Raw genomic sequence first — 23,017 nt, forward strand, 5'->3', positions numbered from 1 at the left:
GTTGCCTCCAGCTAAAAAAAACTGTGAAAGGGAAAATATCAGCTCCTACTAACCATGTAAACTGTTGAGTTCATCTCTAGTTGGAATAAATCTGTTTTCCCTGAGCATGTTTGTGGGGTAAACATCAGGTGAGGCATAACAGAAACATGGAGGTAGAAATACAACCAGTTGTTGAAAGAAGAAATGTTTGAAAAGGATGAACCACGTTGTGTGAAAATGTCATCAAATCTGTTCTGGGAGCATGTAAACACATAAATGGCCATAAAGTTTCAGACAAAATTTTGGAGATCGATGCACTTTATGAAGAATAAATCACAGTGTCGCGATCATTTCACAACAAGAGGTGAAATAAATGGTTTATTTCATTTCTTTAGGGACAGCAGAGTAATCCTTTAGCACACCTTTCATATAAATTAACAAGTCTGAGGGTTTTAAATCACCTCATAAAGTATTAAATGACTTATAACTTGATCATATTAATTTATGAGAGTCGCCTCTAAAAGCTTCAGGTGAATTAACTAAGTAACTTTGAGGATTTGCTGAGACCCAAACATTTGTTAGGAACACATCTCAATTTCTTTAAGATAATTTCTGAATTTTTAGGTATTTGTATAAAAAAAATATGAAATGAAACAGGAATTAGGTTTTAAAAATAATCAGGCGGACACAGGGATTATTTTCACTGTATATTACACTTCAAATGTGTGCCAAAATATAAAACTGATTTTAATGAAAAAGCAGAGTTGGAAACGATGAAATCCCAATGTCCTCAAACGAGTACCTGTGAATTTGTTAAAGGTTAATAAGTATAAATAAACAAGAGTATTGACCCTTCACTACCAGTACATGGCAGACAAAAGTTTCTCCTTATGAAGGCAAAAGATGTAAATGAAGCAGAATAAGCTGCAACGAACCTAAAACATAATGTCCCCGTATGAGGACGCCGGGTCTCAACCTCAACAGTCTGAATTTTTTGTTGGAATCCCCCCAGAGGATGAATACCAAACTAATATGCAAGTATTTCCATGAAATGTGATAATTTGGGTGTTGTAGACCTGTCGAACAGGCAGAACAAACTGGGAGTAATTCCATAAAACCCTTTCAGCTTTTTAAAAATCCTTCAGTAATTCAGTCACATGTTAATCTCTCTGATGTCTGCAGAGAAAGCAGTTGTCTCAAGATTAAGTGACAATAAAAGGAAACGTGACAATAAGCAAGTCAGATGAAGTAAATTAAGTAATTTCATGTTCATTCAGGAGATAAGCTACAGCAAATAAAAGTAAAACCCAAGGAGAAACTCCCGCAATAATGAAAGTAGTTCACATTAGTCTCCTCCCACAGCCTTTGTGTTCACTCCCTGATAAGTAAGGAACAGGTGCAGCCAAGGAGAAAAGGACAAGGCACAAACATGAAACATGAAACAGAAGACGTCAGCTTTTGTTGTGGCAAATTCATTTTTCCACTGACATTTCATACAAAAAAAACGGATAAAAACAACCTGCGCACCTTTGTTGATGTCAACTTGTTTGTGTTCTCATGCGCGATAACATATAAATCATACTGTATGAATAAAATGTAACTTGCAACTTGAATGTCTTCAATCTACAGACGTCATGATTAATCTTCAGGGTGGATCCAGTTTTGTATGACTGTTGGACAACAATGACACCAGACCTCATTCGCACATAGAGCACATACACTCACTGGCCACTTTATTAGGTACACCTGTTCAAATAGCTAATCAGCCAGTCACATGGCTGCAATTCAATGCATTTAGGCATCTAGAGGTGACCAAGACAACATGCTGAAGTTCAAACCGAACATTGTGACTTTGAACGTGGTATGGTTGTTGGTCTGAGTCAGGTTTGCACGATTCTGGAAAAAATGTGATATTTTTTTTGCTTAGAGATCCCGATTCTTTGGCTCATTTTTTTCTCTTCTTTTTTTTTTACAAATTGTTTATTGCACTGATGAACTTTAACAAAACAAAACAAAATAAACATTCAAATGGTCATTCAAGTAGAGTATCAAACATTGACATTTCCTCAGAACGAATAGAGTTTTGAACAATAGGCTTGTTAGCTTGTTAGCCATCCATTTAACGCTCTTTACCGCTGACTTCTCTCTGCTTTTCTCCCTCACTGTTTCCACACACTCAAATTCAAGCGGGTTTCGTCATAGGTCGAGGGCGGAGTCAGCGGCGGTGCTGCCTTTAGGGGCGCTTGAAAAAAAAATCCGGGAAGAAATGGGAGCATTTGTTTGTGATGGCGCTCGCGAAAAAAAATGCTTAAGAATCGTTGTGTTTCGAAATGAGATCACGTGTATTTATCGGGCAGTCCTAGTCTGAGAAACTGCTGATCTACTGGGATTTTCACACACAGTCATCTCTAGTGTTTACAGAGAATAATCCAAACTGAAAACATCCAGTGAGCGGCAAATATGCCTTGTTGATGTGAGAGGTCAGAGGAGATTGGGCAGACTGGTTGGAGATGATAGAAAGGCAACAGTAACTCAAATAACCACTGGTTCCAACCAAGGAATGTAGAATACCATCTCTGAGCGCACAACACGTCCAAGCTTGAAGAAGATGAGCTACAGCAGCAGGAGACCACACCGGGGGCCACTCCTGTCAGCTAAGAACAGCAAACTGAGACTACAGAATTGGACAAAATAGAAGACTGGAAAAACGTTGCCTGGTCCGACGAGTCTCGATTTCAACAACCAAAATCTGTGAAGAATGTTTCCAACAACTTGTTGAAAGTACGCTGAAGGCAAAAGGGGGGCCCAACCTTTTATTAGCGCGGTGTGCCTAATAAAATGGCCGGTGAGTGTAGAGTTAAGAGAACCACTTCAAAAACAGGATACCATCCAGGTTAGTCAGGACGGTTCCCTGAATTCTAGGTCACCAACAGAGCCGAGTCATGTGAGTTTCAAATGGCACCACCCACAGATGGACCTGATAAAAACTAAAATCCCAACCAGTTTTATTAATTCATTTTAGCCTAATCTCCTTCACCACATGGTCTGCGCAGCACATATTAAACATCTGCTGAACCGTAGCAGCATCCAAACCACGGCTCCACGTTCTCCCTCCTTCGCAGCCAGCAAGTAGCTGTTCAAAACAACACGCCGTGCACATTCCTGCCTGCGGCGCTGCGGTCATCCTCTCGGTTTCACTTCTGATCGCTGCAGTAAAGCCAGGAGAACCAAGAGGAGACCAAACAGGATGAGGAGGGGAGAAAAACCGAGGTCCTTCCTTCCTTCACCGGCAAATGTTTTCCCCTCACCAGAGCCCATCACATCCCAGCAAAGAGGAAATCTCTCGTCGCTCTCATTAATCAACACTTTTAGAAAAGCAGAGCGTCAGGCGGTTATATTTGCATGGGGAGCTTTGTATGTGCAAGGTCAGCTCCCCGACACCGAGCAGATGTTTGAGCCACGCCCTCCTGACCAGAGTCGTGTGAAATTTAAACAAACCTCTGCATGAACGGTTACTGTTCAGCTCCATTCAAATGTGTTCATTCATCCAGTCAGACACGCCGCTTAGAATAACTTATTAAATCAAAAAGGAAACTGTGGGACTTCAAACAGAAGCTCTCATATTAACACTGACAGAAGGATTTATTTATCGCAGCATAAAAATTTGACAGTCTTAGTCTTTAATTAGTGGATTATTACACAATTCGGCATGTTAAGACTTTCACGTTTTATATCACCATAATAAATCATAACATCTAGTCAACAGGCTTTTTAATTTTTTTTTTCCTCAATATAAATGGCTGATGCAAACTTATAAGTAGCTCCAAATGTGTCCTACTATTCCAGATATTTGTTCTAAATGTTCAGAGGATAAAAGGAACATTCTTCCATTGTGTTTGGGGAAAGCTCAAAAATAATAATTTTCTTAGAATAGAACGGGAGTCATTTCCTAGATGGGTGAGTAAGAATATTCCCTGTAAGCCTTTGGACTTCTTCGAGCTACAAGACTGTTCTGATCTTTTCTGGAAAAATTTACAGTTGCCCTCTGTAAACTTTTGGTTAAAGGAGATTCCAACACATCTTGCATTGGAAAGGCTTGTTATATGTTGTAAGAGGGGGAAAAAAACAGTTTGAAGTATTTTTGGAGGATGAGAATACTGTAATATTCTTATCTCATCTCATAATAATTATTAATATATTATGGTTTATTACTTTAATTTATTTGATATTTGGTTAGTTTTGTTGTATAGCACATTTATACATACATTATTACTATTGTTGGTCATTGGTATTTTTTCTTATATGTAAAAACTAGTAGGCTAAACATCAAATAGAAGAATATTCGTTGTTATGCTGCAAACCTACAGGCCTGAACTAACTGCAGTTCCTCTAAACACCACTCGAGGCTCCAAAAGTGAGTCATTCCACAATATGCTTCCATGTTAAAAAGTCCAACTTTATCAAGATTCAAGAATCATCTATTGTCATTATTTGTGTACATCACAACATTTTGGATGTCAGCTCATGGCTAAAGTAGTGCAAATATAAAAACAGCAGAAAGCACTTATACTCTGAGGAAGACGCTGTGTCTCAGTCAGCTGGTTGTGGTTCTGATGTTTCCATGGCCAACGTGGCTTTGGGTTTCTATAGGTCATAATTTCTCATGACAGACTTCGGGGGGAAATTTGACAATCGTGTAAATCACAGCAAGGCTTTAATGGGTTTGGTGGTTTTGAATGAGAGGTCAACGCCGCCACGGGTCGCTAGCCACAGGTCGCTATCTGTTCACACTAGCAGTTAAAAAGCTACAATATGATTTCAGTGGAAGCCAAGTCAGAATGACGTCCGACACACGCAACATAAATGTAAAGCTGACTTCAGTTTTAACTGATCTTTTCGTATGCTGTGACACATCAGCCTGTCATACGATTGCTTCACCCATTAGGGCTCCGACTGACAACTATTTTGATGAGTCACAGTAACAACCAGTCGACTAATCTGGGTTAGGAACCGCACAAAAAACCCCAATGACTCTTATTTCTTATATTTATTTAAGCCTTTAAACTGTCACGACACAAATAATACGTCGACGATCATTGCTCCATCTCCAGCAATCTACAGCAATTCAGGTTAGCTACTAGCACGGGAGCTAAGTATTTCACCGAAGTCTGTCTGAATCTTCCAAAATATGTTTCCTCTTCAAAACACTCATGCATAGCTGAGGCGGCAGCAGGGAGTGCGAGGTTATAACACTTGAATTTGAGAGTATTCTTTGGTTATTTTGTGTAAGAAATGTTCCCAAACTTTGGACCTTTTGTTTTACGTTAGCATTAGCCACTTCCATGTTGCTGCTTCCTGTTCTGCATGAGAAGTCACGAGACGTCTACATTACTAAATTAATCATTGCAACCGCACCCCATCTGTAATTATGTGTAATTTATATGCAATTACAACTTAAATATACATTTTGATTATGAAAAATACATATTTTTGATGTCTCTTTGTACGTAGCACCAACATCTCTACTCAAAGCAGCTTCAAATTTGGTATTTTTAACAAACAGGTAGAACAGAAATGGAAGAAAAACAAACAAATGATGCTTTTCATGCATTGTTTTTTGAAAAACTGGAAGGAATAGGCTTAAAGTTCTGCAACATTTATTCACAGAACAAATGAATTTAATGCTGTGGAATATTAACAGCCAAATAAAGAACAACAGATGGGAAACCTCATCTTTGAATATAAACAAAGACATCTTCGTCATCTTGATTTAACAGCACAGTCCAGTCAAAGTTGACTTCCTACGGGTTAATGTTTGTTTATTCATCTTGTCTTTACGGAGACCAATTAGTAAAAAGGGCAATGCATTCATTCAAAGCTGCACCTGATGAAAAGCACCATCATCCACAGACTGTGAAAAGGTCAACATTTTAATCAGCGAGGTGAAGTCCTCTGTAAACAACCAATGAGTGGGGAAAAATAAACCGTTCAGAATCATGAATGACACCATCAGTCCCCATCATCTTCCAATTAACCGACAACAAAAGAGCCACGTCTCTGTAAATTGTCCACCGGGAGGAATGTGTCCAAGCTAATGTGAGACATTCATCGACACGTTCCAGTGATGAATAACGAAGCCAAAGCTGCAGTTCCTCAAACGGCCACTTAATCAAACTTGATTTTCCACATGAAAATGAAAAACTTTGAAAAATGAAACAATGTCTACTTAGCCCCTACAATAATACGCTATAATACAGTTGCTACCTGCCCATCGAAAGGCGCTCGCAGTAAATCAGGTAGAATCAGGAAGCACCAAAAACTGCTCTTCACTAATCCTGTGACTCATGTTCATATTTAGCATAAAAGTACAATTCAGATTCAAAACCTAACGGACATTAACGGCTACATTTCAACCACAGCCCAGTCTCAAAAGAGCTGCAGAGGAAATTCATCAACCTGCAACTTAAGATTCATAAAACTTTCCTTTTAATTTAAACTATTTCCGGTAGTTCTATTAACATGAAACATTTATAGCCAAATAAGTACTAGCCAATAGTATGTGTATACAAAGCTCTTCGTGCATCTTTATCCAGCTGCGTCCTTCAAACAAGCGAGAAAAGAAAAAAATAAAAAAGCATAAAAGTGTTCTTGAACTGCTCCTCCGTGCTTCTAGCTGAGCTCACGGCTAATACAAATAATAATTTGTTCAGTTTGGAGACATCTGGGTCAGATCTGTGTGGTCTGTTGATGATGATGTAATCATTTTTTGACTTTGGCAGCTCATCTCCCGATGCACCTACGAAAGGTTTTTCCTGCTAAGTTTGACACCGTCATTGTAGAATTATGTGATAAATCCTCTCATTTCAGAGCCAAGGTTAAATAACAGATGGCCACTGTTTACTGCTACGGGGAAAAAAGAAAAAAAAAAGTCAAATATTTGAAGTTTTAACTTGAAAGCCTTGTGAACTAAAAAAAAAAAAAAAAAAGGTAGGCTACTCCAGGAGACGGCTCACAGCAGAGGATCGCCGGATTATCCTGATTAATGTGGAGTCGTTTTTCAAAGCTCTGAACTAAATAAATGAAATTCCACTTGGGAACAGGAGTAAATAAAAACAAAAATATATCTCCAGAGGGACGACAGGGTTTTAATTGGGATAAAATGACATTCAAACTAACAAGGAGCAGCCATGCGTTTAAAAAGAGACAGACGGTTTGTGTGTCTTTTTTTTTCTCCCTTTGCGCTCAACCGAGACATTTTTAATGTTTTGGGAAGAAGTAAAAATAACACATGAAGGTTGGAAGGATTAATAGAGCTGCTGATGGACTTCTACTGTTTATGTTTGGTTGTATTCAGCGAGATTAATGACAGTAAAGACAAATCAGGCTATAGATAAATACACAAACTGTCCTCCCGAATGCTTTTAAAAAAAAAAAAAAAAAAAAAAAGTATATGTTATCATGTGCGTGCCAAGACTGTGAGTCATATTTTTATGGAAAATTAGGAACACACGGATCAAAACAAACTAAAACAGGCCAACACAGGGACATGGGAGATTGCGAAAGAGTCGGATAATTAAAATGATTCATGTTAACCCCTTTTAAAAATGTCACCTCGTAGTAAGTTTATTACCTGCACCAGGGATTTCTGTTGTGTATTTAAAAGATCACTTAAGATCATTTTCTAAATATATGCAGTTGCTTTTGAGACCCAATTTTAAGTTTAAGAAAACGCGAAGTGAAAATGACACTTAAGGTTAAAAATAACAACGACAAAGCAGCAGAAAGGACTCGTGTGCAACGGTTCAGTCTCCTCATAGATTTTGAGTGCCTCTCTACTCATTTACATTTTATTAACAGACCAGACTACAGATCTGAACCTGAGACAGTAAAAAACGGAGCGTTACCTGTGAGACCTCCGCCCAGACTCCTCCTTCGAACGTTTCTTCCATCCTCGCTGAGATGACGTTTAAATTTGAGAGCGGGACTTAATCCGAAGGTCAGCTCAGGGTTGCTGGACTTCCTGAGGGATGTGGATGGAGGATAGAGGATGTTGTCCAACTAGAGGGGGAAAGGAAAAAAAAAAAAATGTAGGATTGGTAAGGGCCACATTTAAAGCTAAACCAATACAAGGGTGAGGTCCACAGTCCTAAAAATGAAGCTTCTTTTTGATTTGTTTGCGGCTAAATGACACATTTAGGGCTGTAACCAAAGACCTATTTCACAACCAAATACTCTGACAGTTATTTTCTTGTTTAACTGATTAATTGTTTGGCCTATAAAGCATTAGACATGTGGTTTAGATCACTTAATACCTAAAAACATTCAGAATACTGAATTGTTAAAGGGAAAGCTGTTGTCTTTGTCCTGCGACCGATATGGATTTTTAGGGCCGATACCAATACCGATTTTGCTTTACTTCTCCCTTCTTTTATATGACAAAAATGATACAATGAAACTCAAAGAATATTTAAAGCTCTTATGCATACAAAATAAAATCTAACAGGTAAAAAGAGAGTAGAGCACAAACAGGAGCAATTCTAAGGTCTGAAACGTCAGCTTGTAAACTTCTACTTAATGACAAAAATAAAAGTTAGGACTGTTGCTAATGACTGTAATGTGTCGCCGCTGAGTGATAACGTAAAAAGATCTATAACCACAAGGAAAACTATTTTTCAACTCTTATTTTTAGGGGTGCTTGACAAGCATTTTCCAGCTTCCAGCTGCACGCACTCTGTTAGTGGAGGAGGGTTAATGTATGGGCTGCACGGGTCTGCAGCATCATGAACCTGTCTGTAAATGTATCGAAGGCACCCGCATATCAGTCGATTCCGATAACAGTAAAGAATATATCGGTCGATCTCTACTTCAAATACAACTTTTTTTCGTCCAGACACAAACTTAAGAACAGTTTGTGCAACTACCAATGACGAGTTTATTGGTCCGTCTGTAGACACACTTGCCCATTTCTTTCAGGAAATCTAAACTTTAAGGGGAAAAAGGTTAAAGGGGAACGGGACGAACTGAAGAAGAATTAGTGGCGAATTATACTGAAATACACACTGATCAGGCATAAGATTATGACCACCTTCCTAATATTGTGTAGGTCTCCTTTGTGACTTCAAAGCAGTTGTGACTCATCATAGAACGGACATGGACCTTCTGAGGATGTCCTGTGGTGTCTTTAAGGGGAGTTGTTCCTAAAACACATTTGTGTGTGTGTGTGTGTCTGGCTGCTGCCATCAAGGAGTGTCATTACAATGAGGTGGGGGTGACTGATCTGGTCTACGTGGGTGATACATGTCTAAGTAACATCCTCACAGGTCCAAAAGTTTCCCAGCAGAACAGTGAATTGTCACGAGGTGTCATTTACTTCTCCTGTCACTGGTTTTAATGTTTTGGCTGATCAGCGTATGTTTAGCAATGATGAGGTTAAACAGATGCAAGGAAACCAGAACGACCAACAGCTTTTTCTTGAAGGGAGGGAAATTCATGTGGGAAAGGTAAATACGCTTTGAATCTGCCTAGATTAGGCAACATGCTCGGCAAAAAAAGCCAACAACACATCACACCAGCCCATTGTGTTCTCAGATGATAATAGTTTGCATGAAGCTCAGACCACATAACAAAGCTCAGTCGAGGAAGAGGCCCTCCCTGAGAATACAAAGACACACACGACGGAGAAGGAAATGCCCTCTGCTTCTCTGTGGGATGATTCATGATCCCAGCTCCATGAGGGACAACGAGAACTGAGCAGGGTGGCTTGACCTCGCCATGAATGCGGAGACGTGGGGCAGGAAAACGTTTTACATGCTTAACTTTCATCCATTAGCGATCTAACAATAGATACATTTCATGCAGCTAATCTGGTCACGTACCACTAAAGGCGCTAATAATCAAACAGTCCATGGTTGTTGTTTTTTTAACCCAGCACAAACAGATACTGTTAAGATCTCATGACGCTGATACACCAAAGCTCAGCAAACACTGATGCTCATTGTTTGTCTGAAACACACTCTTACGCCATTAAAGCCAAAAATAGATTTCAACCGTGCATATCCGCAACCCAGTGTCTGAGCAGCAGCAGCAGCAGCAGCAGAAGAAGAAGAAGAAGAAGAAGAAGAAGAAGAAAGAAGAAACACTGAGCATTTCCTCTCGTCTACGTCTGAACACACACATCAGCTGAGTCTAAACTCCTGTGGCACATGCAGTCGAGTACATTGATGGATTGAAAGTCCTGTATGTACCCACAGAATACATACAGTACTTTGGGTAGCTTGTGAATTACCGTAACTCACCAATGACCAAAAGTCAAATTCAAGTTGGGCCTTCCAGACCGTGTTCAGCCACACTTTGAATTTTGTCAATGGCGCAATCCACTTTGAGTTACAGTAATTCAAAAAACCGCAGTTCTAAAGGGTTAAAAGAGGAGACCAAAGACGGCCTGTGTTGTAAGAAATCATGAGGGAGCAAAAGTGAGAAGGAAGTGAACGTCTCAAAGGAGTTGCTTCCTCAGTAGTAGCCTTTCCAAATAGAAGAATTTCAGCAGCATTGTGCAATGACCCTACAACTGAGAGATCTGCGTTCAGGTTTTCAAGCATAAATTACACGCAACAAAGTGAAAAGGAACGTTTAGACATTAAATTTGGGAATGTGACAAACGGAAAACAAAAGAAACATTTTGTCAATGAACATTCCACTAGATCCCAGTATGATTTTGCAACATATATATCCAACAGCTCTAAAACTGAGAGTTTATGAACTTTGCCCTATTACAGGCCTGATAGCTCTGAACTGAGAACAAAAAATTTCAGTGTCTACATCAGGAGCTTGGATTAATTGTTCCATGTGTTAAAGCTTCTGCAGCCTGAAAATTCTGACTAATTTATGTATTCATGTTGGAGGAGAAGGAGGCATATTTGCTACTGACAGGATGTTGGACATAATCCTGGGCTTATTTATGTTTTTGCTGGGGAGCCATTGATTTGAGTTGCAATTCGCACTTTATATTGATATTGTGATATAACCTTTGTAATTTTGTACTTTGAATATGAGAGAGAGGATGGGTATGTTGGAGGGGGGCGATGTTTGTATGGCTGTGTATGTATGGCTGTGTATGTATGGCGGCGTATGCATGGCGGCGTATGCATGGCGGCGTATGCATGGCGGCGTATGCATGGCGGCGTATGCATGGCGGCGCATGTATGGCGGCGCATGAATGGCAGTGTTTGTATGCCAGTGATTGTGTGGTGATGTTTGTATGCTGATGTTTTTGTATGCCGATATATGTATGGCGATGTTTCTATGGCGATGTTTGTATGGCAGTGTTTGTATGGCGATGTATGTATGGGGATGTATGTATGGCGGTGTATGTATGGCGGCGTATGTATGGCGGCGTATGTATGGCTATGTATGTATGGCAGTGTATGTATGGCGATGTATGGCGGCGCATGTATGGCAGCGTATGTATGTATGGCGGCGTATGTATGTATGGCGGCGTATGTATGGCGGCGTATGTATGGCGGCGTATGTATGGCGGCGTATGTATGGCGGCGTATGTATGGCGGCGTATGTATGCCGGTGTATGTATGGCGGCGTATGTATGGCAGTGTATGTATGGCGGTGTTTGTATGGGGATGTATGTATGGCAGTGTTTGTATGCCAGTGATTGTGTGGTGATGTTTGTATGCTGATGTTTTTGTATGCCGATATATGTATGGCGGTGTTTCTATGGAGATGTTTGTATGGCAGTGTTTGTACAGTGATGTTTGTATATTACAGTGTCATACATAGAATAACAATGCTGATACTTAGTATTTTGCTCTGCACTGTAAAGAAAATAAACAAAAACATTGCATTGCATCACATAACTGATTACTGGGCATCAGCAGTAGTGCAGGAGTTGTACCGGACCGTTGTGGTGACAAGGGAGTTGACATTGTCCTGAACTTTAACAGAAACAGTGGAATTTCGGACACAAGTTGCTAAAATAAGCTTCTTCCACAGAGCGACTGCGCCCTTAGAGAAATACGATGGGAGCGCAGAGTAGAGCTGCTGCTCTGTTGTGTCAAAACAAGTCAGTTGATGTGGTTTCATAGTCCCTTGGGGGGGTTTTTAATGGCATGGTCATCAGGGACGAGACCTTAACGCAAGACCCAGTGTCCACTGGTGGGTTTATATGTTTTATTTGGCCTGAGAACACGAAGAGGAACTGGAACGCATTAATAAGAAGAGGGACATCTGGAAGACTTCAGCTTTTAACTACAGCAATCCAACTCCAATTTCTTCAAGATTTATGATTTTATACTTTTATGTGATCTTATAAAGTCAAGACAGAATTATGCTTATAAAGCAACACAAAAGTAACATAACAAAATACACAGTTAGAATAATCATGTCCAAAATGGGCGCATAATACCCCAACATAATATTCCAACTATTACAGTGATTTCATTGCGTAGCAGACTTTCACTCGTTCTTGAACATTTCACTGTAGCAAGTTTAACGAAAAACAAACAGCACCCTACAGCCACCACATAATATTTAACCTGTAAACACAGCGGAGGCAGAGGAGATCGAACCTGAGAAGAACTGCAGCTGCTCATTTCCTGTATTACACGGATTAAAAGTCTATAGCATGACTTCGCATGCAACGCTTGGTTGAGCTATAACGTAAAATACCTACAGTATTTTAAATAAATAGATGATTAATTAAATCACATTGCACCATTAACAACAGTAGCGATGTTGTTATTCTTGTCTAAACATGCTGCTAAGACACTATCTGCTTCACAATCTAAAGAGTCCTTCAATCAAAAGCAATCAGCCCTGCAAACAGGAAGCATCAAAAAGTGTCACTTATATAGACCGATCACCCACAACATTAAAACCACTGACTGGTGAGATAAGTGACAATTCACTGTCACAAGATTTTCATGTCTTTTGGAGCTGGTATTAATTTGTGTAGATGTTACTTAGACATGTAGCACCCATCTAGACCAGACCAGGCCTCCCACGCCCCCATAGCAATGACACTCCTTGCTGACAGCAGCCAAAATACACAAAAACACCTACACAACTTTCACCTTAAAACCAAATAAACTGTCGTGGAGCAGAAAGTACTTAAACCTTCAGCACTGGATGTGGAAACGTTCAGGCAGAAAAAGACCAAAAGGTCTGAGGTGTCCAGGAATTTAAGGACATACACATGCGGTGATGTAACTGTACCGCAAACAGGCAATAAGCAAACACGGCCTCTGTACGAGAAACTCCTGCCTCGGTCGCATTTTTTTCTGGATGGGAAGGTCATGGTGACTTTAAACACCGCTGAACATGATGACATGTGCCGTATGTACAATGACCCGGCTGACAAGACAACGCAAGCGCGATTTCTACATCTATAAAGGAAATGTTGCAGAAGTACTCAAGTTTCTCAATCCAGCTCGTGCTGCTTTTGGTCATCCTCTTTAATTCTAGACTTTTCTGGTCGAGGTCTAGGTGGAAAAATAACTTTGGGCAAATGAGCAGCGGTGAAATGTTTGTCTTTTGTCTGTTTGCATGTTTCCACCCATATAACCATCAAAAGTGCGACTTTCAGCTCATAAAAAGGACATAAAATCATCTGCACTGGGTCAAAGTCTGAAGTTTGGAGTCAAATATACACCAATCGGCCACAACATTACGACCAGTGACGGGACCTGCGATTAATTAGTGTGAATGTTACTTTAGGCTGTTAGAGTTTCGCAAGAAATGAGAAGTTGGTTCTTGCTCCTCGGGCTGCGGCTACAAAATGAGTTCAGTTCTCGACACATAGACTGGCCAACATCCAAAAATAACAAAAGTGTCTCTCATCGTTCATCTCCCGCTTCTCCCATGATGCTTAGCGCGTGTGACATGCACTGCAGTGGGCGGGGCCTGAGCTACACTTCAATGGCGGCACACTACAATAGGGTTATTCAGACTCTGGAAACATTCTGGATGCCCTCAAACCTTCAATCTTTCAAAAATGTTTCCAATCAGTTCTAATCTTTTAAACTTATTTTCTTCAGTTTCAAACAGTGGTAGGATGGTAATCCCACATTCTTCCTCCACCACTGAAGTTGCTGAACTTGTGACAGAAATCGAGATTCCTCTATAAATTCACACAATAAAAAAATTGGAGTTCAGTACTTTAGTTTCTCGTGGAGTGTAAAAGACGTGGCCAAAATGAACTCTGCTCTCATTCTAGCAGCACTAGAGGCCAGAACAAATGTCTCACTTCTTGTGGAGAATGTAACGAGCTGCAGACACTCCCTTGATGACAGCAGACAACCACACAAAAACGCTGTAGGATCAACTAAAAAAACATGAACAACAGCACAAGGTGTTGACCTGACCTCTAAATTCACTAGATCCCAAACTGATCAAGTGTCTGAGGGATGATTCACAGAGGCCTACACAACATTAGGAAGGTGGTCATAATGTTTTGTTAAATCAACAGGTATGTGATTCAGATTCTTCCACCGTTCTTGCAGACGTCCAGCACACAGTACAATCTAACAATCCTGAGCCCAACACACAACAAACAAGCTTAACTGTACAGGACTTGTAATCCTCGCAACCTTTTGCCTTCATGCTCCTGATGCACCACAGCTGAAATCCCAGCCAGTTAAAACTGTGGCTAGCTGCCAAAGCTGACCAGAGTTTCATCTCATTTTTTTTCTTCACTTGAAGCCGATGCCCGTGGTTCGTCATCTGGGTCGAGCAGATTCCCCAATTTCCATGCATGTCTACATTTAAGCAACTTAAAAGACAGCATGCTCTCTTATTAAAGGATAAAAAAATAAATAAAAACATCTGCACTGATTTTTGAAAGTGGGTGTCAGCCCTTAAATGCCTATTAGATTACACAGAGGGAGCTGCCGTCGGCCAATCACAGCGAGAAGCTCACATGCTGCAGAGTTGGCAGCAGCCGTCGCCCTTTCACCTACCATTCCTCTCCACCTGCAGCACAGAGCAGGATCAAACCTGACCTGGACCCCCCCCCTCCCCTCCACCCACCCACCCTCACTCCCCCTTTCCTCTATCCGCCTCTCCACCCTCAGCTTCACACAAAGTGGACAGTACCAACAAGGCTTTGTTGCCAAAGCAGACAACAAGCAGGTTAGAAAAACAAAGAGAGTGAGCTGCACAGCTCTGCAGAGACGACGTGTTTACATCTGGAAGCTGCACGACTGTATTTGTTTTCACTGTTTTTTACTGTCACACTATCCTCATTTCTATTGAGAAGACAAACTATTAATGCTTACAAAACAACCCTGTAACTCTGGGGTCTGTTAGCCACGATATCAGTTTTATCTTCTGTTTACTCTCTTAAAGCTGTTTCTCGTTGACTCCTGGGGGAGTTATCTGTCTGTACAGCTGCTAAATGCTCTGGTCAGTCCATCGGCCCTCGTGTCTAACTGCTGCTTTTTGCTGAGAAGTGGATTTTTAGAGACTTAGGGTGAAGCAAAACAGCGAAGCTGTGGGTTGTAATGCTAAACCACAAAGTGAAACTTGCTAAAAGACTCTATGAAGCTGGGGGGAGCTGCAGATTTGATGTCTGATTTGTGTCTAGTTTCACTTTTAAATAACCACTCTCAGATGACTGCAGGCAGCCAGTGAGCCTCTCTACCTTAATAATAGTAAGAATCAGAGGAAATAAGTGAAGTAAGGAGTGTTTGTTCAGAGTGTCCCTGCCATCAGTGGCTTTGTTTACGTGGACACTAGTATTCCACTTGGAAAATGTCTCACGTAAACCATTTGACTGATTCTTTCTGAGCATTTGTTTTCCACGTCGGGTAAACACCAGGTGATAAGGCTGCAGGAGGGACTGAAACATGGTGGTAGAAAAACAACCAACTGTTGAAACAAGATGAACGAAAATGGAATTAATGCCGACAGCAACGCTAAGGAAAATACAGCTCATTTTGATTGAGTCTTGATCATTTTCTTCTATTGAATTTATGCAAAAACTTCTTCTGCCGTTACTTTTCCAACATCTTTGAAGCAGCAGAAACACTTTGTCAATTAAGTTCTACAGCAACTGAAATCTTGGGGCATGTGGACACATACAGCGATCAGCCACAACATTAAAACCACTGACCTGGCATTCATTGATGTTACTTAACCTCCTGAGACCAGAGGTTTTGTTTGGTTTGCATTTTTAATTTCTCCACGGCATTTGGGATCAGTAAAAAGTATGCATCATCTTTTAACAGGTAGTAGCAGTTTATGTAACAAAAAAACAACAATGTCCTCATATGTGGACACTGGGATTATTTAATTATTTATATTATACTAAATTCACCAGTTAATACCTGAACACAGCTGAGCAAAGACAGAATGTCTCAAACAAGTACTTGGTAATTAGCGAGGTTCTAGCTTGTTGCTAGTGATGAAATTTGTTAAATTCATATCAAACTAGAAACGTTAATAAGCATACAGTACACTCTTAAACTTGCTGGGTTGTTTCTGTAAACATATTTCTGGGTTATTTGAGGTACTATAAACACATTGCTGGGTTGTTTCGCGTTGGGTCAATGGGGTTGAAAGGGGTTCATTTATAGCTGAACACATGGTTGGATTAATGGAACCCAACTCCTGGTTGATTCATTTTAGGGCTCCACACAAGATATTTCTGGTTGCTTACATTGAATATTTAACTTACATTTTTATTAGTTTTGAAATTAATATAATTCATGATCAAGTGGTTTTAAAGTTTTTTATTCTTTGACATTCTCTGACAAATTAAGCTAACGTTCTCTAGCTCACTATAACAATAACTTTTTGAATTTCATAATTTAATGTTTGGTGGTTCAGAGTGTGGTGGTTCTTTAAACTTTAATGTAGCATAATAAACAGTACAGTTCATGTTAGATAGTGCTAGCTAGCATATCACATTCGGGTCAAAATAACCCAGCATGTGTTCTGTCCCATCGTTGATCAACCCTTGGGTTATTTTTTTAACACAGCAGTTTTTAGAGTGTAAATAAATACGTTTTAACTGTAGAATTTGATGGAGGTTTAAAAGATGCAGAATAAGCTGCAATAAAACCTAAAGCTTAATGTCCCCATATGAGGACGCAAGGTCTCAGACATGTAGCACCCACCTAGACCAGACCAGGCAACCCCACCCCATAGCAATGACACTCCTTGATGACAGCAGCCTGACACAAATACAAAACAAACAAAGAACATAACAAGGTGTTGACCTGGCCTCCAAATTCACTAGATCCCAAACTGATGAAGTATCCGTGCGATGACCCATAGAGGTCCTGCCTCAACCGATGTACCATTTAATTTAGCATCCATGGAAACGGTTAAGGTGGAACCTCTGATGGGAATGATTTTAACCAAACTGAAGATAAACACGGCCAGCAGAGCAGCAAAAAGGGGGAAAAGGAAGAGACAAACACTCAGCTTCAAAGGCGGAACACTTTTTCTGTACCGGTATATACACACCAGCATGCATGGCTACCTAAACAAACAAAGGGTCAGAGCAGCAGCAGCAGGAAGACTTGCATATACTTCACACACCAATGCAAGCGTCCTCAAGGCTGAGTGGTAACGACTCCACTCGTCTCAGCCAAGGAAACTCTGTGGTGTCCACATGCAGCCGACGCCACTAAACCACAAGCCCATGACATAAACAACACTTTCCATGTCCTCCCTTCTACTCGTCGTCAACATTTTTTTTCAAAAATAAAAAAAAAAAACAACTAGGACGGTTGTGCATTAGTAAGAGGTCATGATTTCCACATAATAATCATCACGCGCACAAAAAAAAAAAGGCACGAATCATCCAGTCGCAGTCGTGGGATATTAATTCTGTTTGAAGGCTCGGTGGTGAAGTGTTGTTTATCATTTCAGTGATGAGATGGATGAAAGGAAGCTTTTAACACTGGGGGGGGGGTAAAAAAAAAATTGTTAACGGAGCCTTTCGTTGGTTGCTAGGACACGACGAGAGCACGTTTACAGTCAAACAGGAAGAGAGGGCCCATACATCAAGAGGCATTACACCTTAACTGCTATCCTCTGGCTTACTCATCGCGCTCCCTGCCATTGTTCCTCATCAGAGCATATCCTTCTCCAACGATACGAATGATTTAGTCACACACTTTGCAGCTAATTATTTATTGTTTTAAGAGAGAAAGAGCCTTTAAAAGGAGAAATTCCTCTTGTAAAGGTTACACCTATTTTCATTGAGAAATCTTCTTTAGCTGTAGATGTGTACACCCTAAAAAGACACAGCGGTGCGTGGTAGTTAGATAATCTCAATCCCAGTGTCTTAACTGCACCTCTCCAGGTTACTGACCTACTCATGAAAATTAACATATTCATTCAAATCTTTTTTTTTCCCTTTTCCCCTCCCATGTTATTTAAGAGTGATTCATCGCGGCTTATTTGAATTGGCACACATGAATTCATCACAGAATCATAACATGTTTGCGTAAGTTTGAAGGGGCGGGGACCCAGAGGCTCATGCTCCAGTTAGCTTGTCCAGACACGGCCGCTTCACGAATCCAGGTGACACACAAAAGTTGCTCCACATCAACTGTGAGATGAGATTTTTGATTCTAACTAAAGAAACAGGACCCGAGTGCAGGAGATGTGGACAACGACATATGTTGGAAAGAAGAAAAAGAGCTTGGTGCATTAGATCTGGCCATCGCAGCTTAGAAGTGACTCGGCCTAAAACCCAGCTAACCCCAAAAAGTGGTTAGAGGTGGAGCATGAGAGGAGGATTAGACGCCTTCATATGATTTACACAGTAACACCTATCAACCAATAACATTATGACCACCTTCCTAATGTTGTGTGAAACAGTTGTGACTCATCAGAGAATGGACATGCGTCTTCTGAGGGTGTCCTGTGGTGTCCAGCAACACAATGTTGTTAGTGGGAGGACATTTAGGTCCTGTTGGTTGAGGGACCCAAAGGTTTGGAAATCAGGTCAACACCTAGCGCTGTTCTTCATGTTTTTTTTTTAGTTGTTCCTAAAGCGTTTTTGCGTTGCCATCAAGTAGTGTCATTGCTATGAGGTGGGGGTTCCTGGTCTGGTCTGGGCTAGATGGGTGCTACATATCTAAGTAACATCCGCATGAATGAATGCACTTCTTTAGATTCGGAGTTTGCCAGCGTGAAGCAGGTGGAAGGTTAGGTCAAGCTTCTTATTTTGAGCAAGAAACCAGCAATTAGCCGTTAGCTCCATTAGCTTCAGCTGACGTTTTAGCATGTCGTATTAAAAGGAGAGTACTGTTTAGGTGGTCGTATGCGCTCCTCTCTAGAAAAAAAGACAAGGCTGAAAATCTGTGGACAAAAACAGCGCCTGTTAATGATATTTGAAGGCACCAGATTCAATATTTAAACAGTAATTGTTGCAAGTAAAAAGACATTGAGGACTGGGTTGTGCATTTGTTGCTTTAAGAAAGAAAATATGCATGGGAACGACTGCAGACAGCTCTCTGTTGCTGCAGCTCACTGTATTCTTAATCTTTTTATTTACTTGATATTTTGCAATAAAAGCCATAAAAGCAATAAAAGATTCTGCAAACCCCTCCTGGTCTCTGCTTTACGTTGCAGCACGTGAGCCGGGTGCTAACATCAGGTGAGGAGTTTGTCTTGCACCGCAGGGCGTAACCTTCCTCTAAATCCAATAAAAGAACGGCCCTTCCAACGTTAAACCTGGCCTCCATCCAGTGTGGGGAAGCACACCGCAGAGGATGTAAGGGCATTTAGCCAGGCATGCTAACTCTGCAGCTCGGAGGAAAATAACAAATAATCACAGTTAAATCCGTTGCTTATACTTTGGCTCGGGTGCTTTTTTTTTGGTTTTGGAAAGGCGAAATGAAAAGACCTCATCCTCCAAACTTCTTGCAGAGCAGCACTTTTACTACACCCCCGGGCTCCCGCGCCTAGTTACAGTTCATAAGCTACGGGCAGTTTAGCAAACTTTCAGCTAGCTGGAGGAGAATATATGAGAGGAGGATTGTTGCTGCAGAAACACACAACCACCTACATCATGACTCCTGAAGCAAACTTTTATTATGTAATGCAACGCTTATATCTGCGTGAACTGTGCTCCGCGAACTCTTGAACCGTGCTCGTATGTCTTTTTTTTCTCCGTCTCAGGGTCAACTGCAGTAGAGCAAACCATGCGGTCGACCTTGTCACCCAAACATCTGTCTTACTCAACTCTCCCCCAAATTCCAGTCTGGCCTGAATCCCTCTTCCTTTCCGTCTCTCTGCACCGAGGATCCCGGCGTTTACTCTCGACAATAACACCACTTGAACGTCTCAAATCCAACTAACCGTGACTGAAACTCTTCACCTCACATTCACTCACTCAGACTCTTGAAAGTGACACAATGAGGCTTCAGAAAAGCCTGAGATTTGAGGATCTGCGCTTCATGTGCTCTCACATGGGAATTCAGCTTCCTGTGTTGACAAGATCTAAACTTAGAAAAATACAGCGTTCCGTTCCTTCTCCCCTTTCATACAATTACCCGTGTAAAGACCAGTTATCTTCAGCATTGGGGGGAATTAAACCATGAATTATTCCTTTCTCTATGGAATTTTTTCCTGCCTTGAAGACCGATTGTATGCATTCCATCAGATCTGGTGTAGAGACAGGCCTCAGGCTGCGGAACAGCTGATTACATTTTGGTCGTGATGTTCATCTGGAATGGCCGACCACGAACAAGAACAAGATGAGTAATAGAGTGACTAGTTTGACTGTAACCGTGGTTTAACGTACAATGAGGTCCCAAATTTTTCCATGTCAAGACATATTTTCAGAAAATTAAACTTGATGCTTCCGCTTTGCATTTGGTTAACCTCAAACTTCATTTTACTTGCACATTTGTGTTTTACTTTCGACTTTCAGTGTTGCAGATGTTGTACATTTTAAGCGTCATATAAAAAAAAGGAAAGAAAGAACTTTATATGTTAACAATTAAGATATATTGTATATTATTCCACCTTAGTTTAGGTGGAACATTAGAGATTGACCGATATGGATTGTTGAAGGCCGATACCATTTTCTTTTTTCTTTTTTTAAACATATCAGCATTGGCCAATTTTTCTAAGCCAATATTTGGAGTCCATGCTGCTATTTCTCCCTCCATTTACGTGATAAAATTATATAATATTTAACGCTCTTGCATACACGCACTCTGCTAGTTGAGAAGGGGCAATGTATGGGCTGCATGGGTCCACAGCACCTCCAGCAGCACAGTGCTACCTGTGTGTGCCTGTCTGTAAATATCAGTAAAAAAAAAAAAAAATGCAAATATAGGCCCTATATATAGAGGGTATGTATTGACGTCACTGTCGCCTGGAGCCACGCCCCCTGAGTGGCAAAAACATGGTGAAATGTATCAGTAAATACAGCGAGACCAGGAAAAATGTGGATTATCAGATCAAATTAAGGACAACTGGACTCAACAATGATCCATGCAAACTAGTAAGTGGATTAGCCTCAGTTTGAGTTAGTTTAAGGTCATTTCAGTTATGATAAATGTAGCTAAATAAAAGATGCTAACGCTAAGAGCTTCACTGTAGAAGTAACGTTAGCCTTATAATACTGTAGCGTTAAAAGGATGATCACAGCGATCACAAATATTCTGTTTATCGTTATTTATTGTTGGAACTGAAATAGTGACTGTCGGCCGTAACTACACCATGACAACAACATCCACAAACTTATCTGACAGCCCTCCAGAACGTAACTTAAGAAGTAACGTATGGTATGACTTCATCAAAAAATACAGCATAAATTAATATTACCTGACACTAAATGTGAACCACAACACCAGGTTTCTGTGTCTGGATTCCAGTTATTTCTTCATAATGCAGTGATACATTTACTTCACCTGTCTGCAAAAATATATCTCTGACTGCTTTTCAAATCTGTTGGTTCAGTCAATCACAAAACAGCTCTTGACATTTTTTAAATTGACTGTACGATTTAGACCCTATTAAAGCCTATGATTCAAACTAATGCTGCTAATCTCCATATGCAACTGCCAATTTTCACCTCGTATACCCTCTATTGACCGGCCGACGTATCGGTCGATCTCTACTCAGAAGGTCCACGTCCATTCTCGGAAGAATCACAACTGTTTTGGAGGCACAAGGAAGAGCTACACAATAATAGGAAGGTGGTCATAATGTTATGCCTGATCGAGGTATATCCTAATTTGATCTAATCTGATGTTCACTGAATAAATTTTAACCTTTGTGACCAGTAGTATCGTAACGTAAAAGTCTCAGAAAATAGACAGAACAACAGCTAAATAAAGAATTTGATCGAATATGATGCAGATTGGGTTCAAAAACACTTTTGTTAACATTAAAAACAAAGAAATGAAACACGTCAAAGCTTGACATTCACTCTACTTTCTAGTCTAATCAGCTGTGTGAGGCATTTCTTACCTTGCTTCCATGTGATGATCTACACTGACACAGAGGAAAATCCCGACCAAGAGACATTTTGATTAAATGCAAAAAAAATAAATAAATGAATAAATAAATAAAACTTCCTGCCTACCGAGTCATTACAGGTATCGTAAATTAAACATTCATACAAAAAAGGACTGGGTCAAAAATCAACGGTGGATCCTGGAAGGAAAGCCCATCGTAGGAGTGAAAAGAGCCTTAACCAGATTGTGTTAATCCTCTTAGCCTCGGAGCACACGTCCACGTCCCTGCAATGGTCCCGACTGGTTAAACTGCTCAAATAAACGTCTGTGTCTTCAGGGGAACACCGCAGGGATTGAACCATTGTACGGAGAGACAGTTAAACATTGTCAAACAGACGCAAATATTGATATGCAAGCAAGCGATGAGGCAATGTTTGAAGGACGCGCTTCCAACTTCAGAGAACAAGCCAGCACAGAATAAAAAAAACATTTAGCCGTGCACAGATTACTGCACACGAACAGAGGCAGGGACTCAATCAGGAATATTCCCACAAACCCTTAAGATGACAACACACGGTAGTTCGAATGAGTAATTTGAT

General features: G+C 40.6%; 1 protein-coding gene across 7 annotated transcripts in view; it reads right to left on the reverse strand.

Moving 5' to 3' along the window:
- Positions 1-23,017, reverse strand: part of mast4 (microtubule associated serine/threonine kinase family member 4) — a 116,960-nt gene that overhangs the window by 86,160 nt on the left and 7,783 nt on the right. For all 7 annotated transcript variants that reach the window (XM_047570584.1, XM_047570588.1, XM_047570586.1 and 4 more), the window contains exon 2: positions 7,884-8,037. In XM_047570584.1, coding sequence (XP_047426540.1) covers positions 7,884-8,037 — 154 coding nt within the window. The remainder of the gene's footprint in view (positions 1-7,883; positions 8,038-23,017) is intronic.

Source organism: Mugil cephalus, chromosome 19, assembly GCF_022458985.1.
Source record: "Mugil cephalus isolate CIBA_MC_2020 chromosome 19, CIBA_Mcephalus_1.1, whole genome shotgun sequence".
NCBI lineage: Eukaryota > Metazoa > Chordata > Actinopteri > Mugiliformes > Mugilidae > Mugil > Mugil cephalus.